Source organism: Sinocyclocheilus grahami, unplaced genomic scaffold (genome assembly GCF_001515645.1).
Source record: "Sinocyclocheilus grahami isolate Dianchi unplaced genomic scaffold, SAMN03320097.WGS_v1.1 scaffold77.1, whole genome shotgun sequence".
Lineage (NCBI taxonomy): Eukaryota > Metazoa > Chordata > Actinopteri > Cypriniformes > Cyprinidae > Sinocyclocheilus > Sinocyclocheilus grahami.
Window position 1 is genome coordinate 1,514,643 of NW_015505256.1, and position 18,284 is coordinate 1,532,926.

General features: G+C 35.6%; 1 protein-coding gene across 1 annotated transcript in view; it reads right to left on the bottom strand.

Moving 5' to 3' along the window:
• The window catches only part of pcdh15a (protocadherin-related 15a), a 234,406-nt gene that overhangs the window by 107,704 nt on the left and 108,418 nt on the right, over positions 1-18,284 (bottom strand). The window contains exons 6-12 of the mRNA XM_016273291.1: positions 17,507-17,662; positions 15,122-15,241; positions 14,858-14,968; positions 10,761-10,931; positions 5,481-5,589; positions 5,126-5,238; positions 29-235 (exon numbers count right to left, since the gene is read on the bottom strand). Of these exons, the coding sequence (XP_016128777.1) occupies positions 29-235; positions 5,126-5,238; positions 5,481-5,589; positions 10,761-10,931; positions 14,858-14,968; positions 15,122-15,241; positions 17,507-17,662 (987 nt within the window). The remainder of the gene's footprint in view (positions 1-28; positions 236-5,125; positions 5,239-5,480; positions 5,590-10,760; positions 10,932-14,857; positions 14,969-15,121; positions 15,242-17,506; positions 17,663-18,284) is intronic.

Sequence of the window (18,284 nt, forward strand, 5' to 3'; positions counted from 1 at the left end):
CCTGGCACTTTTCATGAGAACATCTCACCTCTTCTATGTCGTTGTCAAGTGCGATGATGCCCAGTGGGGCCGTGAGGTTGGTGATCCCTGAGATGGTGGTGCCAACCGAGGCAGACTCACTGATGAAGCCCTGGTACGAGGAGCGCTGGAAATATGGCGCCTGATTGTTCTCATCCAGAATTTCAATCTGCAGGTTAGCGTATGCAGGAAGAGGGTGACTGTTATCCTGCTCTGCCTGTTCACAAACAAACAATATAAAAAGAAAAGTTTAAGGTTGTTGTCATATGGTTGAATGTAGCTTGACACACTTTCAATTTGAAAACAAACTATAATCTGCTGGTTTTCCATACAAACATTACAGTGATGATGACATTATAGTTGTAATGAATAGGGATGCACCGATACCACTTTTTTCAGTACTCGCCCGATACCGATACTTTTATTTTTGGTACTTGCCGATACCGAGTACCGATACCAATATTTTTATTGCATTTGTAAATTTTTTAAATATTGGGTACAGAAACCAAAAGAGTATTTACAATGTTAGTTGGTTAACTTTATTTATCAAATAGATAGTCAAACCTAAATTTATTTAGACACCTTCAACATTTCTCCCATTATCACAGTTTATTCGCTATAGTTTAGAAAATGGTAATAAAATATAACAAGAACTCAGAGTTAAACGGAGTCAGAACAAATTCAGCTTGATAATGTTAGATAACTTTGATAGAAAGGTATGTAATGGATTACAATCAATCAAAAATTAGACAGCTGTTAGTATGACAGTATTTACACAACTATGAATACTTATTCAGGCAACCTTTAGCCTCAATGACAGTCTGTAGTCTCCTGGGCATGCTGTCATCCAGCTTCATGCAAACCTCAACTTCGATTTTTTTTTCCCAGACTCGGTCTGAATAATTTTTGGTCCCAAATTTGTTTTGTTTAAATCAGTTTTACTGGTAGTCCACTGTATTTTGGTTATAATTTGTCACAGTTTACTTTATTTTGCTATCCTCACTTACATAAATGAACTATAGTGTCCTGCACCCACTAGTAAAAAAAATATCAAAAATTATATCTGATCTCTGAATAATTTTTGGTTTGACTGTATATCCTTTGGTTATTTTCACACTTAATTATGCCCATTAAAATGTATTTTACAAGTTTTTGTTACTTTCACTGTTAATCTTTTTCTCTCTCTATGGTAGCCTACATCATCTTTAATTTAATAGCATTAGAGCTGCTCTATTGCAGCGGCTTAATACTACAATCACGCGCTTTGCTGTAATAATGCAGGGAACCACTCGCTATAAATCTCCTAATTGTGATATTTTCAGAAATAGAAGTTGTGGTTTTTTTTTCATCTGAAACGTGCTGCGATTTATATTCCAAAGCTATTCATATAATGCAGAAACACTCAAGAAAGCAAAACACGCGCAATGCGCACACGTATTTGTACTGATGCAGAATGAGAGGACAGTAGTACAGCCCAGCGCATTTCACACAGGCTGCTAGATTCACTTTCGCCAGAAAGTCGTGTATGCCTAAGGTTAAAAATAAATGACATTTATAGCGAATGCCCCTATAAATGGTCTTATTTTTATGATTTAGTTTTAATCCAAATGATGCGTGTGCGTGTGAGTGAACATCAAATATCACACAACAGAAGTGCGCGCGTGCTCTCTCTCTCTCCCTACCGTTAAGTAACTTGTGCATTGTTTTACTTACTTGTTTTTGACGTATCCGACCGAACAACACAAACTTTCCAGTGATGTCTGTGAGAAAGATATATTCACTCGACAAGCTCGCGCACATCAGCTATACAGGTGTTAATACTGAATGTTTAACATTATATTCATTGCATACATATACTTCGTAGACATCCTTAATCTCTAATAACTCCATTCTGCTGTCTGTTGTTGGTGTTTCATTGTCTGAATATGGCACTTATCACATTTTAACGAGTACGAGTACGAGTACAGAAGCTCAGTATCGGGCCCGATACCGATACTGGTATCCCTGCATGTGCATCCCTACTGTGCATCCCTAGTAATGAATGATTACCAGATTCAAATAACACTATTTACATGGTATTCTTTTGTAACTTGAAGTACCATGGTATTACCATAATTCACACCAAGCTACCTTGATCGAAAAAGGCATTACCAAGCTTTAATTTAAATTACAAAAAAAAAAAAAAATGATATTGTCATTTTATCATAATTTTTATATGTCTATTTATTTTTCATTTCAGTTTTAGTTATTTTAGTTCATTTAAATAAACTAAAATGTTGCCTTGATATCCTATATATATATACAGTATATGAAGAGTTCATTTGCAAAAACCAATAAACGCCACTTAAAAAAAGAGCTGATTGGCGTGCATTATTCTCCACATATAGCACGATCTGAACCCTAAACATGTTTTGCCCACTATCAAGGCATCGCAAGTTCACGTTTTACTGCAGAAGTTGACATGTGCCCTTGTTGTTTTTGAACAGAAGCCGATAAGTCAATTTTATTGAATTAGCGTGCTGCATTCAGGTCAGGTGACAAGGCTACTTTCACTTTGAAACGACGTGCTAGCTGAGAGGAGTTTTGTCAAAGCTGACAAAGTGATCGAGGATGGATAATTTCGACAAACTTGATGAACCTGTGATATCTTCTTCAGGGCGAAAAAAGAAAATAAAAGCTGAAACATTTTTACGGAACCTTGCAAAAGCAGCGCCTTACAATGGTGAGGGATAAGCTCCGTGTATTGCGTGTAATCTCACCCATACAGTTTATGATCACAAAAACGATTGTCAGGCATCTTACTTTGTCATCTGAGGAGATTACGAAGATTAAAGGAGTGTTTTTTAAACTCTAAAACATGAAATGTGGAGTTATCTGCTTTTGCCAAAAACGACCGTTGGAGTGATCTGCTTTTGTTATCAAACAAACTTTTAATATGTAAAAAAAAAAAAACATGCTTTCAATGAACTTTAATTTAGTAAATTACCTGTATTTGTTTAAGTTATTATTACTTAATCAAAACAACCCAACTGCAGTTTGATTGATATTACTTGGAATGCGCAATAAAGTTATCGGTTTTTGCAAATGAACTCTTCATACATATATACAGTATATATATCTATATATCTATATATATATATATATACAGTATATATATATATATATATATATATATATATATTAGTGGAGCTAACTATTCATTTATGTAAATGTGTATAAAATATAAATTTGCAATTAATAAAACTTTTTTATATTATAAAAATCCTTTTTTTCAGTGTAGCTAGTTAACTTAGTGTAAATAAATTATATTGTGTGCAGTCAATCAAGTGAAAAGTTTTTTTTTTTTTACTCAAATTCATTCACTAATTTCTAACTAAAATACGGCAGTTAAAATACTATTCAAAATTCATGAACCTAAAACGGCTCAAAATTGGTCTTTGTTTATTGAAGAGGAATATGTGGATACATCTCCCTGAATATTTTCATTTCCGTTATGGCTTAAGTCTATCACTGATTTCATTAAGAATCCATGAAAGACTGCAACTCAGTAACTCAATAGCCACTTCACACATTTGAAACACACACTAATTCAGACTTCTGACAATGTTGACAGCGGCAATGTTTTGTTTGTTATGTGGTCTCGAATTTCAGCAAGCTTGAAGCGACCTGAGAATAGCATATAGTTCTTTGCTATTATGAAACAAGGAACTCATAACAGCAAACACAGTCATGCATCGTTTCTCAGAGGAAACATTTAAATTACCCCTGCTGTTACATTGTTGTGCTACCCAAATCTATGACAGAGCAGAATAATTTCACACCAGCGCTCGCTTCCTTTTTTCAATTTCTCCCTCTGCTCTCTCTCTTGCAGCTCAATTCAATTAAAAGATACAACATGTTTAATGTAATTAAATATACAAAGCTCTGTTCCAAAAGCTAGTGAGTTGCCTCGCTGTCTACAAAGGCAGCATCCTAACTGAAATGGAATGCTCTACATACAGTAGGCAGAAACTGTGAGGCATATAAATAGCGCTCTTTGCACAAAGCTCATGGGGAACCAGAATGAATGATCGATTTCAGTGCTAAACTAATGATGTGATAAAAGCATAAAAATATATAGCACATACAAAAACTGGGTAAAATAGTATATTTTTAATTAGACAGAACTACACTACTGTTCAAATTTTGGGGTTGGAAAGATGTTTTCAACAGAAGTCTCATGCTTACCAGTGCTGCATTTATTTTGTCAAAAATACAGTAAAAATGTGAACTATTATTACAATTCAAAACAGCTCTTTTCTATTTCAAAATATTTTAAAATGTAATTTATTACTGTGATGGAAAGGCTGATTTTTTTCAGCAGCCATTACTCCAGTCTTCAGTGTCACATGATCTTTCTGACATGTTGAAAACAATTGTGCTGCTTAATATTGCTGTGGAAACCATTATACATTTTTAAAAGAACAGCATTATAAAATGCTGAAATATTCTTTTGAAACATTATAAATGCCTTTAAACTCACTTTTGATCAATTTAATGCATTCTTGCTAATTTCTTAAAAAAATATCTAACTTTTGAACAGTATGTATGTTTTGTTAATATTTTTAGTACTGAATGAATTATAATGATAGAGCATTTCAATTTCTTTCTTTGTAAGTTTGTCACAAATGCACTGTGGAACTGCATTTTCCACAAAAGTATATATGCAATGATGCCTTGCAATAATTTTTACAATAATTATACTATGTACCTTTTATGGCATCCTTTGCATCAAGACAGCGAATGCAATGCTTTAAAATGCTTCCTAAATAAACAGCTCACTAGGTTTTTAAACAGAACCAAAGTGATAGCGTGTACATACAGACAGTGTGTTCAATTGCTGATAATATTGCTACAATATGAAGAGAATATTTCCAGAAATATACTGTGGTTAATATCGGGTGTTTGTCTGGTCGTAAAACATTCAACCAGCAATTCTGTAAAAATGATGATACTTATTGATGCTTAAATATAAACGCCTTTGGAGGCGCTGAGCAGGGCATTAGATGAACACCACTCCTATCTTCACAGCTATCTGTAGAAGACAACCTGATGATGATATAATGACCTTAATGACAAGATTGAAGCGCTGGTACAGCTCTCTGTCCACAGGCTTCAGCAGCCGCAGCTCAGCCGTGCTCCTGTTGAGTGAGAAGAATTCTGGGTATGTAGCAGGTTGACCTGAAACGCAGTACAGAGAGAGACACAGAACTTGTGATATTATCTGATTCATGCCATTATTTATACTAAGCTATTGAATACATAAAAAGGGAATTTCCAATCTGAACTTGCACATCCTTTTAAACCCTAATAACACATTTATTAAAGAACTGAGTTTCTCTTTCAAATGTATGGAAACATTAGTTAAGAGTGCAGTTATGTATATTATGTATTGTGTATAATACTTGAATTGAAGTACCTACCAACCAGTATGAAGTACAGGATTCCGGGTCTGTCGGAGGGCGGCTGGATGTTTCTGTCCTGGTCAATGGCTCGAATGGGAGGTGTCACATTCAGAGGGTTCAGTTTACTCTGGAAAAAAAGGAGACAGGAATAAATGACAATAGGGGCAAAAAAAGAAATCAGAGTTGGCTAAATGATTTCAGTATCTTTTTATATGTATGGTTTCACCCTAGTCTGGACTCAAACATTTCTCATCAAATTCTTCCAAAACCAAATAATCTGAACAATGCAATCCACATCATTTTAAATATCGGTCTAATCGGTAAAACACTTTACAATAAGGTCTAATTTGTTAATTTTAGTTTATGCATTAAAGCAATAATTAACCCGAAAATTAAAATTTGCTGAAAATGTATTCTCCCTCAGGCCATCCAAGATGTAGATGAGTTTGTTTCTTCATTGGAACAGCAATGGAGAAATTAAACATCACTTTTTCACCAATGGAGCCTCTGCAGTGAATGGGTGGGTGCCGTCAAAATGAAAGTCCAAACAGCTGATAAAAACATCACAATAATCCACAAGTAATACACACCACTCCAGTACATCAGTTAAGGGAGTTTTAACTTTAAACCATTAATTCTAGCCATAGTTCATAAAAACACAGTGAAAAAGTCCATCCCATGTTGTCCTCTTACATCCAAATCCACCAACATATGTTTTTGAACTGTTTTCTCTTATAAATGATTGATCTATGCATATTTCTCTCCTAATTCAGATGGCATGACTGGAGAAAGCAATATTTTGGATAGAAGACTCATATTTCAGCTGTAGGCAAAATTTTGAAGTTAAAATGCCTCGATGGATTTTTTTTTCTTACAACCACGCTACAAAGGATTATTGTGATGTTTTTATCATCTGTTTGGACTCTCATTCTGACGGCACCCATTTACTGCAGAGGATCCACTGGTGAGCAAGTGATGTAATGATACATTAGTCCAAATCTGTTCTGATGAAGAAACAAACTCATCTCCATCTTGGATGGCCTGAGGCTGATTACAATTTCAGCAAATTTTCATTTTTGGGTGAACTATTCCTTTAACTAACATTAAGTAACAATGAGCAACACATTTGTTACAGTATTTATTCATCTTTGTTAACGCAAGTTTAGCTGTTCACTGTTAGTTCATATTAGCTCAGGTTCATTAAATAATATGAACAGATAGTACAACGTTGTGTCTACTTTTATTTCTCCAAATTGTAGGAGAAACAGCTGAAATAAAGCTGATACATAAATAAAACATTTTGAGATCTCCATTAAGTCTCAAGCTATGAAAGAGCATCCACTGAGGTACAACGTTTTCCTCTGGGCTAAAAGCAAAGCTCATGGGACACTTGATTGTATTAATCTGTGCTCTACAGATGAGTGTGCATTTCGTGCAGACAAATACGGCCTCTAACAGATATGATAATAAGAAGCATCTCCTTTGCGATGGGTGCTTCATTAAAATGGCAGCGTAAATACAGGAACTCAATGTTAAATATGTGAGCACAGCAAATCAGAATTCTTGCCCACCTGAGACGTTTAAAACTACCCATAATCCCCCCTCCAGCAGGCATTAGGCCAATTAATCTGTGCCTAGAGACAGGAAAAAGACTCTCGAATCATATCCCGGCTCTAATTGTGAAATATGTGACCTCATTAATTACCACTATTCCTGCCAAAGGAAATGAGAGAGAATCTATGTTGGGAATGGAATTGTAGCAAAATGCTCACTGCATACTGCACAGCACACACTGACTACTGGCCAGTATTGTTTTAAAGCAGCACTATGTAACTTTTGGCACTCTAGCGGTTAATAAACAGAACTGCATACATCCGGCGGAAGACCATTCCAACCGGAGCTACTTCTCTAAGTTTATGTCTATGGCGATTCACGCAGGTGTGTGTTACTCCGCAGTGGTGACGACCCGACCAGGCTACAATAGTCCAAATATAAGTACTTATTATCAATGTACCATAGTGATTCGGAATAAGACAAAAACGCGGTTTGGAAGATGGATTCATGATGTACTCGTTCATTATATACATTTAGCAAATTTTGAACACAGAAAAAGTAGTGCTGCTTTAAAATAGTAGGCTATCTGAAAAATAACGCATTATGCATTGATAGAGGATGTGTTTACAATAACTTATTAAAATATTACTCTTGAAATCCCTGCAGTACCATGTGTAGCATGTGAATTTTCAGTTTGTACTGTATAAAAAGATAGATGAAAGCCACAGTTGAAATAAACATGCAAGGTAATGAGTTTATGTGACAACATGTATCATAAAACGTTTAAAATATTTTCATAATGCACCCACTCAGAACATAGTTATTTCAAATAGTAGTATGCTATATTGCTGTCACATGACCCTATCATCATTATGTTTAATTTAGTTAATGAGATGAGTTAGCATCTCAAACAAACAAATAAATAAAGATACACTACAATTAAAGTTTTTGGTCAGTTAGATTATTATTATTATTATTTTGAGAACTTAATAAGAAATTATTACTTAATAATTATTAAGCAAGGACACATTAAATTGATCAGAAATGACAGTTTTTAAAAAAATATATTTCTATTTCAAATAAATATGGTTCTGTTATTTAGAGTTCTTTAGAACATCAAAGAATCCTGAAAAAAAAGTCTCACAGCTTCCACATAAATATTAAGCACCACAACTGTTTTCAACATTGATAATAATAAGAAATGTTTCTTGAGCATGGATCATGTGACATTGACTAATGATCCTGAAAATTCAGCTTTGCATCACAGGATTAAATTACATTTTAATATATATTAAAATACAAAACAGTTATTTTAAATTGCAATAATATTTCCCAATATTATTGTTTTTACTTTTTTGTTTTTATTTTTTGATCAAATAAATGCAGCCTTGATGAGAATTTAAAAAAAAATTTTATTTGCTTTCTCAAAATCCAATTGAATAATAGTAATAATAAAATATTTGTTTTCATATTTGTTCATAGTATTTTATGTTTGCACAGAAAATGTGGATATGCATTATTCATACTATACAGGCCTACTGCAGAAATAGTAGTGTGCTACTCCAAACACAGCCACTGTTCTGTTGAATGTAAGAATGAATGTAAAATGTAAAATGGGTTTCCTCACAAACTAATCCTTTATAATTTTCAAGATAATCAGAGAACACCAGGAAACGCAAAAAAGAGATTGTCCCTGTGAAAATACATAAATTACAGCAGGCAGAATGTAAAAAGAAAAGTGAAATAGCTCGAAATGAAGCAAATCTGCAGCACATTTATTCAGTGCAGAAATTGGCAGCCGATGGGAGTGCAGCGTTTGCAGTGGAAAACATTTTTTGCATAAATTACGGCAGTCCCCCCTGAGCAAAGATCAGCCGTGGCTGTATGTGCTGGACTCTCTCTTTTTGTCTCCATGTGGTTTGGTTCCATAATGATCCATCACCTCAAAGGTCTACCCACCCAAACACACCTCAACTGGGGTCTGATTTCATCAAAGCTTCACGTCTTGGCTTTGATGGGTGGTGAACCCTGTGGTTTTATTGAGGGTCTCGTCTCGCTTTGTCTCTACTCCCTGTCCCTGATCTCATTCAATCTGTACCAGCTAACTTTCATCAGCCACATCTTTTTCTCATCTAAATCCCTCGTTTCTTGTCCTTCCTGCCCCTGCTGTATGAGTCTCATCTTTAGCCAAGCAAAGGTCAGTAGAGCAATGCATGTGATGGGAAATATGAAAGGACTGACATTTAACCGGTGTAGGGTCAACAAAACACCAACAACACAATGACATAATTACTGAGCTTTACACATGAGCTTGTCCATACAACGTCCAGTGAAGACATCAAAATGTCCTTCAAGTGTCCACAAACAAGACATGAATATTACAAAGGTAACAAAATGTTACATTATAAAAATTACTGGAGGCTCTAAAAAACTCTCAATTGCTGAATTCTGCAGTAAAACATGCTTATATAACATAAATGTATAATTTTTTATACCATTCACCATTTATCATTTTATTTTATACCATTCACAAGTTTAAGGTAAGCATTTTTATTTTCTAAAAATGGGTATATTAAATGTATCAATAGTGACAGTAAAGACATCTATTTTGTTACAAACAAATATTTTTCGAATAAATGCTGTTCTTTTAAAGTAAAAAATTATGCTCAGTTTGCACAAAAATATGAATGTTTCTTGAGTACCAAATCAGCATATTAAAAAGATTTCCGAAGGATCATGTGACACTGAAAATTCAGCTTTGAAATCGCATTACATTTTAAAATATTATTTTAAAAAGTTATTTTAAATTACAATACTTTTTTGCAATATAACTCTTTTTACTTTTTTTAATCAAACAAATACAACTTTTGTGGTCATAATTGACTTCTTTCAAAAACAAAAAAAAATCTTACCGACCCCAAACTTTTGAACGGTAGCAAACAATCAATGAGTGGTCCATAGGCTTGCTGTGTGTGGCTGAATTATTAATTATTATTTTTTTCTTTCTTTATAGTTCAAGGCACAATGTCATGCACATACCCTGTTCTCAAGCACTCAAGTCTTTCTCTACACTCTTAAAAATAAAGGTGCTTCAAAAGGTTCTTCAAGCGATGCCATAGAAGAACCATTTTTGGTTCCACAAAGAACCATTCAGTCAAAGGTTCTTTAAAGAACCATCTCTTTATTACCTTTTTATAATCTGAAGAACCTTCTTTCGCCACAAATAACTTTTTGTGAAACAGAAAGGTTCTTCAGATGTTAAAGGTTCTTTATGGAACCATTTAGACAAAAAGGTTCTTCTATGGCATCGTGAAGCACCTTTATTTTTAAGAGTGTAAGAGAGCATCTATCCAGGGCTGCCCACTGCATAGCCTCAGGTCCGGCTCAGTGGGTCACAGGTGAAGTGTTTCAGACAAGACATCTTCCTGCCTTTATACCTAGCTATGCCAGATGCTGACTACAGAATCATGGTTGTAGCTTGTGGTGAATAACAGTCTCTGACAACATCCTTACTCGATAATCCAGGTAAAATTTTAAGGTGGCAGCTGGTTTTAAATGGTTTCAAAATATCCAACTGGGACCAGCTAGAAACCATGATCATTAGATGGTCCAACAGTAGATCAACCTAGTAGATCAACCCTGGTCAAGTCTGTAAGAGCTGGTAGATCAAAAAAAAAAAAGCTACCTGTTTCAAGATCCAGCTTCAGCATTAAAAGACCTCTGAGGTTCTCTCCAAGTTCTTACCGGGTCAGTGAGCTCAGGAATGGCCAGACGGTATGTGATAGGGTTACAGTCCTGTGTGTTGTTGACCAGAACACATGGGAGGAACATGGGACCCAGATCATCTCCATCCGAAACATCCAGAGTTAGAGTAGTGGTTGCCGTGCGACGAGTTCCCGGATACGGAGCCCGGTCCTGGAAAAAAAGCTGCCATGTTACCATAGATACAGACCTTTAGATACTTTTAAGACCTTTAGATATTTTTTAATATTTAAACTTTACATTTTGCCAGAACAAGCAAAAGGTGATTTTTATTTAGCTTTTAGTAAAAAAAATAAAAAAAAATAAAATAAAATAAACATGCACAAATACATTTGTGTATATCATACTTTGAACTTCAGACCTTATAAAATTGATCTTCAATATTGTCATTGTGCAAGATTTAAATTTAATAGCACTGAATCCAGAACAACAGGTAGGAATCATAAAATGTAGTGTAATGTAAATCTCTAAACTTTAAGGAAAGGACGTGTGGCCAAGTATGGTTAATTAATTATTGACTTAACGGTTTCCAACAATCAGGGTCTAAATAAAATGTGCATTATTCATATCATCGTTCTGTATTTTTCCTTCAATACGATTTCAGAGAGAAAGAGAAAACACAGTAACAAATCCACCCCCTCATTTTCCACATCCTGAAATGATTCAATTTTCTTCAAGGAGAGCTGAGCCTTGATGTAGAGCATTTATTTGAACCATTTGGCTCTATGAAAACATGCTCATGGCCTCTGGGGTCTGGACACCCTCACAGGGATGCTGTTCTAGACAGGTTTGGAGCTAGTTGTGCATGCAGCTCATGTGAGGGTGGAGGGATGCATTTGGAAGTGAATCAGGATGCCGGTTATTCAGTGACAGATATAGGGAGGTGCCTGGAATTTTAAAAAGTGCATTGTGCAAACTGGCAACCTAACAGGCCCAGACAACTTGACCAAAAATTCAAGGTTATTTATTTTGTAATCTACAGTAAAGTTTACAGATTAAGCAGTCATTTAGCAGACATCTTTATCCAAAGGTACTCCCAGCTCATGGCTCACTCCTTACAGGGATCAGATCAGTAACCCTTTAATTACTAGCACACGTGTATGACCATTTTAGGGTTGGTCTGACTTTAAAGCAATGTTGTGGGTTATAAACAAGTTAAGGTCTATAAACAACATATAAACAACTTACTTTTAGCATTGTTTCTAGGTGTACTTCTGGGTAGGTGATCTTATGTGTTATGCACAATAAACCATCAAAAGCAAACTCAAATATTCTCAAATGCACACTCATAAATGCAAAAACTTGCAAAACGTAATCTTGCAAGTACAAATTCAAACCCATAAACTCACAAATACAAATTCAAACCAGTTAACCCACAAATGCAACCTATCAAACTCCCAAAAGTAAACTTGCTAGAATAAAATGAAACTTATAAACTCATAAAATTAAAAACTTGGAAGTACACATTTAAACTCGTATAGTAAACCCTCAAATGCAAACTCACAAACATGAACTCAAATGAACTCACATGAACAAAAAAAAAGTTGTAGCTAAACAAATAAATAACACAAAAATGCAAATAAATAAATAAATAAAAAACAAACTAACAAATAAATAAATGAGCACATTTTTACCAACAACATTTACCTGGAGTTACATGGTTAGTTAAGTGATTTTATTTCACACTAGTCTCATGATGAACATCTATAATGTTTAAGCTTTGTGGCTGTATTTTCAAAACTTTGTATTTAACATTTATCTCAGCAGTGGGCCTTGCCCAAAAAACATCATCAATCTTTTGTACTGTAAGTAGACGTCGACTGATTGATCGGCTGGCCGATTAATCGGCCGATTTTTGGCATTTTTTACTTAATCGACATTGGCCGATTGTGCTGCAAATTAGGCCGATTTATAGGCAGGCACACAGGTGGGCACCTAAGCATTGTTGCGGAGCTCCCTCTGAGGCTGCGTGAGACGGAGCAGCTCACACTCTGCAGCCCCGGCTTGTTCACACACAGCTTCAGCTAATGGCAGGGCAAAACAGACCGTTTCAAAAGTGGAATTACGTTTTACACTACTAGAATTGATGCCGGAAAGTTATTATATTCATAAGTGCAACAAGTCATTTGCATGTGAAAGTAGAAACACGTTCCATTCAGACAAAACTTCTGGGCTGATTATCAGTGTTGGGCAGTAACACAATACTTAGTAACGCGTTACTGTAATTTGATTACTTTTTAGTAATGGAGTAATTTAACTCGTTATAATTAGAGTATAGTTACAAGGCGAGGTCTCTATACGTTACTGTCGCGTTACATTGCTGACAGAATGCAGTGATTTCTAATCTAGACTGTAAAAAGGATGTAGCTCACGCACTGTCGAGTCAAGTGCCAGTGGATTAGAGACCTGCTCCCACGAGACCCGACGCAACAGAGTGTGGCACGGGAGACTTGATAGGCGAGTGCATAGTGTGTGACTGCGTGGGATGCAGGAGAATAAAATGATTCACGGGACTCCCGCAAAATAGAAATATCTAAACATAAAATATCTGAAACAAATAAATTGTTATTCATCTATTGCACAAAATCAACATGAACTAATATAAAATATAAACAATTAACAGGTGCAAGCGTATGAGTTTCTATTTAGGCTATAACACGTGTTTGCAGCGTTGAGCAATGCAGTGCTGAAATTTGCATGTTCACGAATCCTCTCATTATAACACACGAATTGTAGACATTATGAACTATTCATTATGCATATATTTATTGTGTTATAACAGAGATTTGTGAGATTGCGATGAACTGAGATGTCTTTTAGAGATTATAAATGCAGCGCTCTTTGCTGGCATTCTGCCATGCCAAACCATGCACGCAGCAGCCGCTTGCTTTAGATAAAAATAACAGTGTTCTGTGAATGTTGATGCTTTAATAACAAATACTTATCGGGTGTGTGTATGCTGGGATTTCATGAATTTCATGGAGAAAAAAGTAATGTAACTAGTAATGTAACTAATTACTAATTACTTTTCAAATAAAGTAATCAGAACAGTAACGTGATTACTTTTAAAAGGAGTAATCAGTAATTTAATTACATTTTCAGAGTAACTTGCCCAACACTGCTGATTATAACGTGCACGTTAACTTTCCTCATGAAATGTGTGTGTGGGTCCGACAATAGCATCCACGATCTCATCACTCATGGCCAGCGCACTCTTAAGCAGTTATGAGCAGCAGGCTGTGTAATATGTGTGAAATCTTTTATTTTTGTTATCACTATAGCCATTTGACTTATAGCAGTGTCCAGTGTTTCCTATACATTGAGTTATTTGTGGCGGCTGGTCACAATATCAAAACTGACCGCCACAAACAGATTTTCCAAAAGGCTTATACTTCGTTGAATAAAATGAGCACTTCACGTTTCAAAATTAAAATGCAGTGTTTTTATATGAATGTATCTTTGAAAAGAACCGACTGTCTTCAGAAAAGCTTCGATGTCATTTTCATTTCGTCTTTCCTCTAATGCCTGATAAAGTAGCGTTTGTGAGTGGAGCGCTGATTTGATTACAGCCATTACCGGGGAAACCGCTATATCTCCAGCTCCCAAAGCACCTCCTGCTGGCAGAGAATTCATTTGCAGTCTGTGGGAAACACTGATGTCTGTCAGCAAACATAAACAAAAAGCATCCTTCAGAACTGTTTTGAGAAGGTGCTTAAGTTTTGAGTCATGTATTATTACACTAAATTGGGCTACTACGACTATTACTATCTTGTACCCTGCAATAATCATTTGCTCAAACTCACTTTTATGAGATGAATAATTTTTTTTTTTTAAATCGGCCAAAAAAATCGGCATCATATATCGGCCATTGGCTGCCCTGATTTCTAAATATCGGCATCGGCCAGAGAAAAACCCATATCGGTCGACCTCTAGTGCATTATTTCAAACAATTTTCAGGGTTATCTGTGGTAATCAACAACATGCCACTATAGCTTAAGTTGTATTTACCCTGAAACACTCCTCTTAAATGTATTAAAGAGTAAAGGAACAACATCGTATGATAGTGAAGGATATCTTACATTGGCCTGGACTATAATTAGATAGCGAGTTCTCTCCTCATAGTTCAGCCGCTCTGCCAAAACAATGTTACCAGACAGAGTCCCAGCAACACGCACAGTCCTGTTTGACATCTGAGACAGAGAAACAGAGAAAGATTGCACTGTTTTAAATAAAACATTGCAGTTTGCAAGTGCACCCATAAAGTCACTGCTTTAAATTAATCATTAATTACAATGAAGAACTTGAGTGTAACTGCAGAAGGTCTGTTTGATCAGATGAAGTACCGGGTCATTTGGGTTGTACCGAATGGTATATTCGATCTGTCCGTTCGGTCCGTCATCGATGTCCATGGCTCCATTGTTTCCTGAGAAGCCGGTGAAGATGGTGGTACCGACGGGAGAGAGCTGGAGAGATATCATTAAAAAAACACATGAGACAAACATCAGACACTGGCTATATGCTTGTGTAACAACACAGCAACTCTGACAAGCCTCAGATGTGACCCGTCTAACCCAGATAATGTGTATGTGTGAGTTTGTGTGTTCCTTCTGGAACCCCTTAGAAGACAGACTAGACAGGGACAGAAGAGGAAGAAAGAAAATACAAAGAAAAAGACAAGGAGAAGACAACAAAAACCTAAAATCAAAATGGAAGGAGAGAGAGAGAGCAAAACCTGCACATATGCCTGCACACAAATACAAACGACTGATATTATAATAACAGGTTAGAGTCATTCTACAGCTGCGGTGGCATTTCCATCTGCTATCTTTTTCTGAAAAGCAAATTGATTAATAACATATTAAGCCTACTGTGCTATATTAATGAATTTCCCTTTCTTATTTCATAGAAGGTCTCATTAAACAATTGTAGGATATTATATTTTAGCCAATTCATTTTTGAATATTATCCTTTTATATTATTTCAATTTGTCAAATGTATTTTACAATAAATAGTTTGTATTGTTTGTAATTGTATTTCTTAGCTATTTCTATTATATATATAGGCCTATTTAAAAGTATACTTTCATGCTCCTAGAGACTTTCAAAATTATAAGTGAAAATACTGATAAGATGTTTCATACTAAACCATCATTTGTTTTTCTATAAAGCCATACTCAGCCATTTGAAAGTCTTTCTGTTGTGACTACAATTGTACAATGTACCTTGCAATTTGCTCTCTGCTAGAGAACATCAAAACACACTGAGGCTGAGCCAATGTTAAAGCATACACTGAATCACTGAAGACACAGTTTCAGACTCTTTCCCACATTAGGCATGAAGCCAAAATAATTTTTACAATTCTATAATCTAACCTGATAACAGCATTTTTGACTTCAGGGAGAGGACAGAGATTGACAAGCATAAAGAAACCAAGCTTTTACACACCCAACACGTACACACTCTCAGAAGATATTCAAACGTACTCCAAATAAATGAAAGCCATTAAGTTTAAAAATAGTCCTCATACCTGAATTTGTTGAGATAAGGGTCAAGGGTGTGTGTGCCTGCATAATTTTAAGTATAGTTTTGAGCCGATGCCAAAAGGGGATGGTTTTAGATCTGAATAACTGATGGCGCACGCCAACAGACTATACAACGATTTCATGTGACTATACAATGTGTCCGCTTCACTCTCTACTCTCTTTTCATTCGTGAGTGCAGTTTTCTTCCCCATGTTGATGTATTTTTTGTTGAAACAGGAAGTTGAGTTGGGACATATCAAAGAGCTCAAGCCTTTTTTAATAACGAGTATTAATTAGTTTGTCACAGCAATGAGCCTAGATTTGCTACTTGATATTGCTTATCAGTGCTATGCGAATAAACAAGGCACCGAACACCCAAATGCTCTCCGGGCACCGCAGCATAAATGGCTGCCCACTGCTCCGGGTGTGTGTTCACGGTGTGTGTGTGTGTGTTCACTGCTGTGTGTGTGCACTTAGGATGGGATAAATGCAGAGCACTAATTCCGAGTATGGATCACTATACTTGGCCACATGTCACTTCAAAAACCCTAAAAACCACAAAACTCACATTCTGACATTTTGGAGTATGGTAAGATTTTTTTGTTTATTATTTTCAATGTTGAAAATAGTTGTGACACTTCCAGGATTCTTTGATGAGTAGAACGTTCTGAAGAACAGCCTTTATTTGAAAAATAAATCTCTTGTAATGTTATAAATGTCTGCACTGTCACTTTGGATCAATTTAATGTGTCCTTGCTAAATACAAGTATTATTTTTTATTTAAAAAAAAATTAAAAAAAACTTACTGACCCCAAAATTTTGATTGGTAGTTTTTCTTAGTTCATTTGGGATGATAACACATATCACTCACTAACTTAAACATCAAACATAATTAAACATAATAATGCATCATTGCTGAATAAAAGCATTAATTTATTTAATAAAAAATAATAATAACTATAATATTAATAATATTTAAAATGTTACTGACCCCAAAAGTTTGAACTTTCAAAACTGTTTTTGTACTTCCTTACTGGTTCATTCGTCACATTGCATTGTCAGATATAATGCCCACCTCAATGCTCTGTTGTACTGCACATTTTGTCTATATAGAAAATTAGCATACTATGCACATTCAAATGAAACTGAATTGACAGAGACAGAGACAGAAAGTAAATGAGGCAGTGCATAAGTGATCAGGCCTCACCTCATTAACTGATACATAGTAACGAGGCTGCTGGAAACGAGGTGTGTTGTCATTTCTGTCCCTCACCACTATCCGTACTTCATGCAGAATAACTGTTCCCACCAGCTCATTGGTGCACTGAATCTGAACCACGATTGTGGTGATGTAACTGGGTGGCTGGAAGAAAGCACATATACAGCGGTTTATAGAACATAAAGAAAACATACTTTCATACAACAAAAATAACTGTAGATTACTGCTTTAGTACAAAGCAAACCATGAATCATAAAACAAGGCCCCTGCAGATGAGATGTGACATACATTCATGGCAGCATTTATTCAAGGTGATATACGGTAATACTAACCATTTGTGATATTTTCAAAAGCTATGGCTAGTGATCAATAACACTAGGGTACCCAGCTGTAACAAAGTGCATTAACAATACAGCCAATCAGCCTGGATGTGTGAATGTACAAGATTACATAACTTACGTAACAATGCAAACAGGATTAATGTCAATTCTGCTCATTTTCTTTTGGGTAAATAAGGTGTTTGGCCTCAAGTACGCTGAATAAAACAAACGGTGTAGCTGTTGAGTGAAGTGGCTGAATCCCACAAAGCCTCGTAAAGAGGACGAGGACGAAGAGGAGGAGGATATGGCCTCTAATCACTATCCAATAGTATCATAAAAGACCTGTCACTAACACAATGCTTCACAGACAAGCACACAGACACATGTGTGGGGCTAGCAAGCCTCTTTTTAGAAGATTGGTGTAATGTACAGACAGACAATATAAG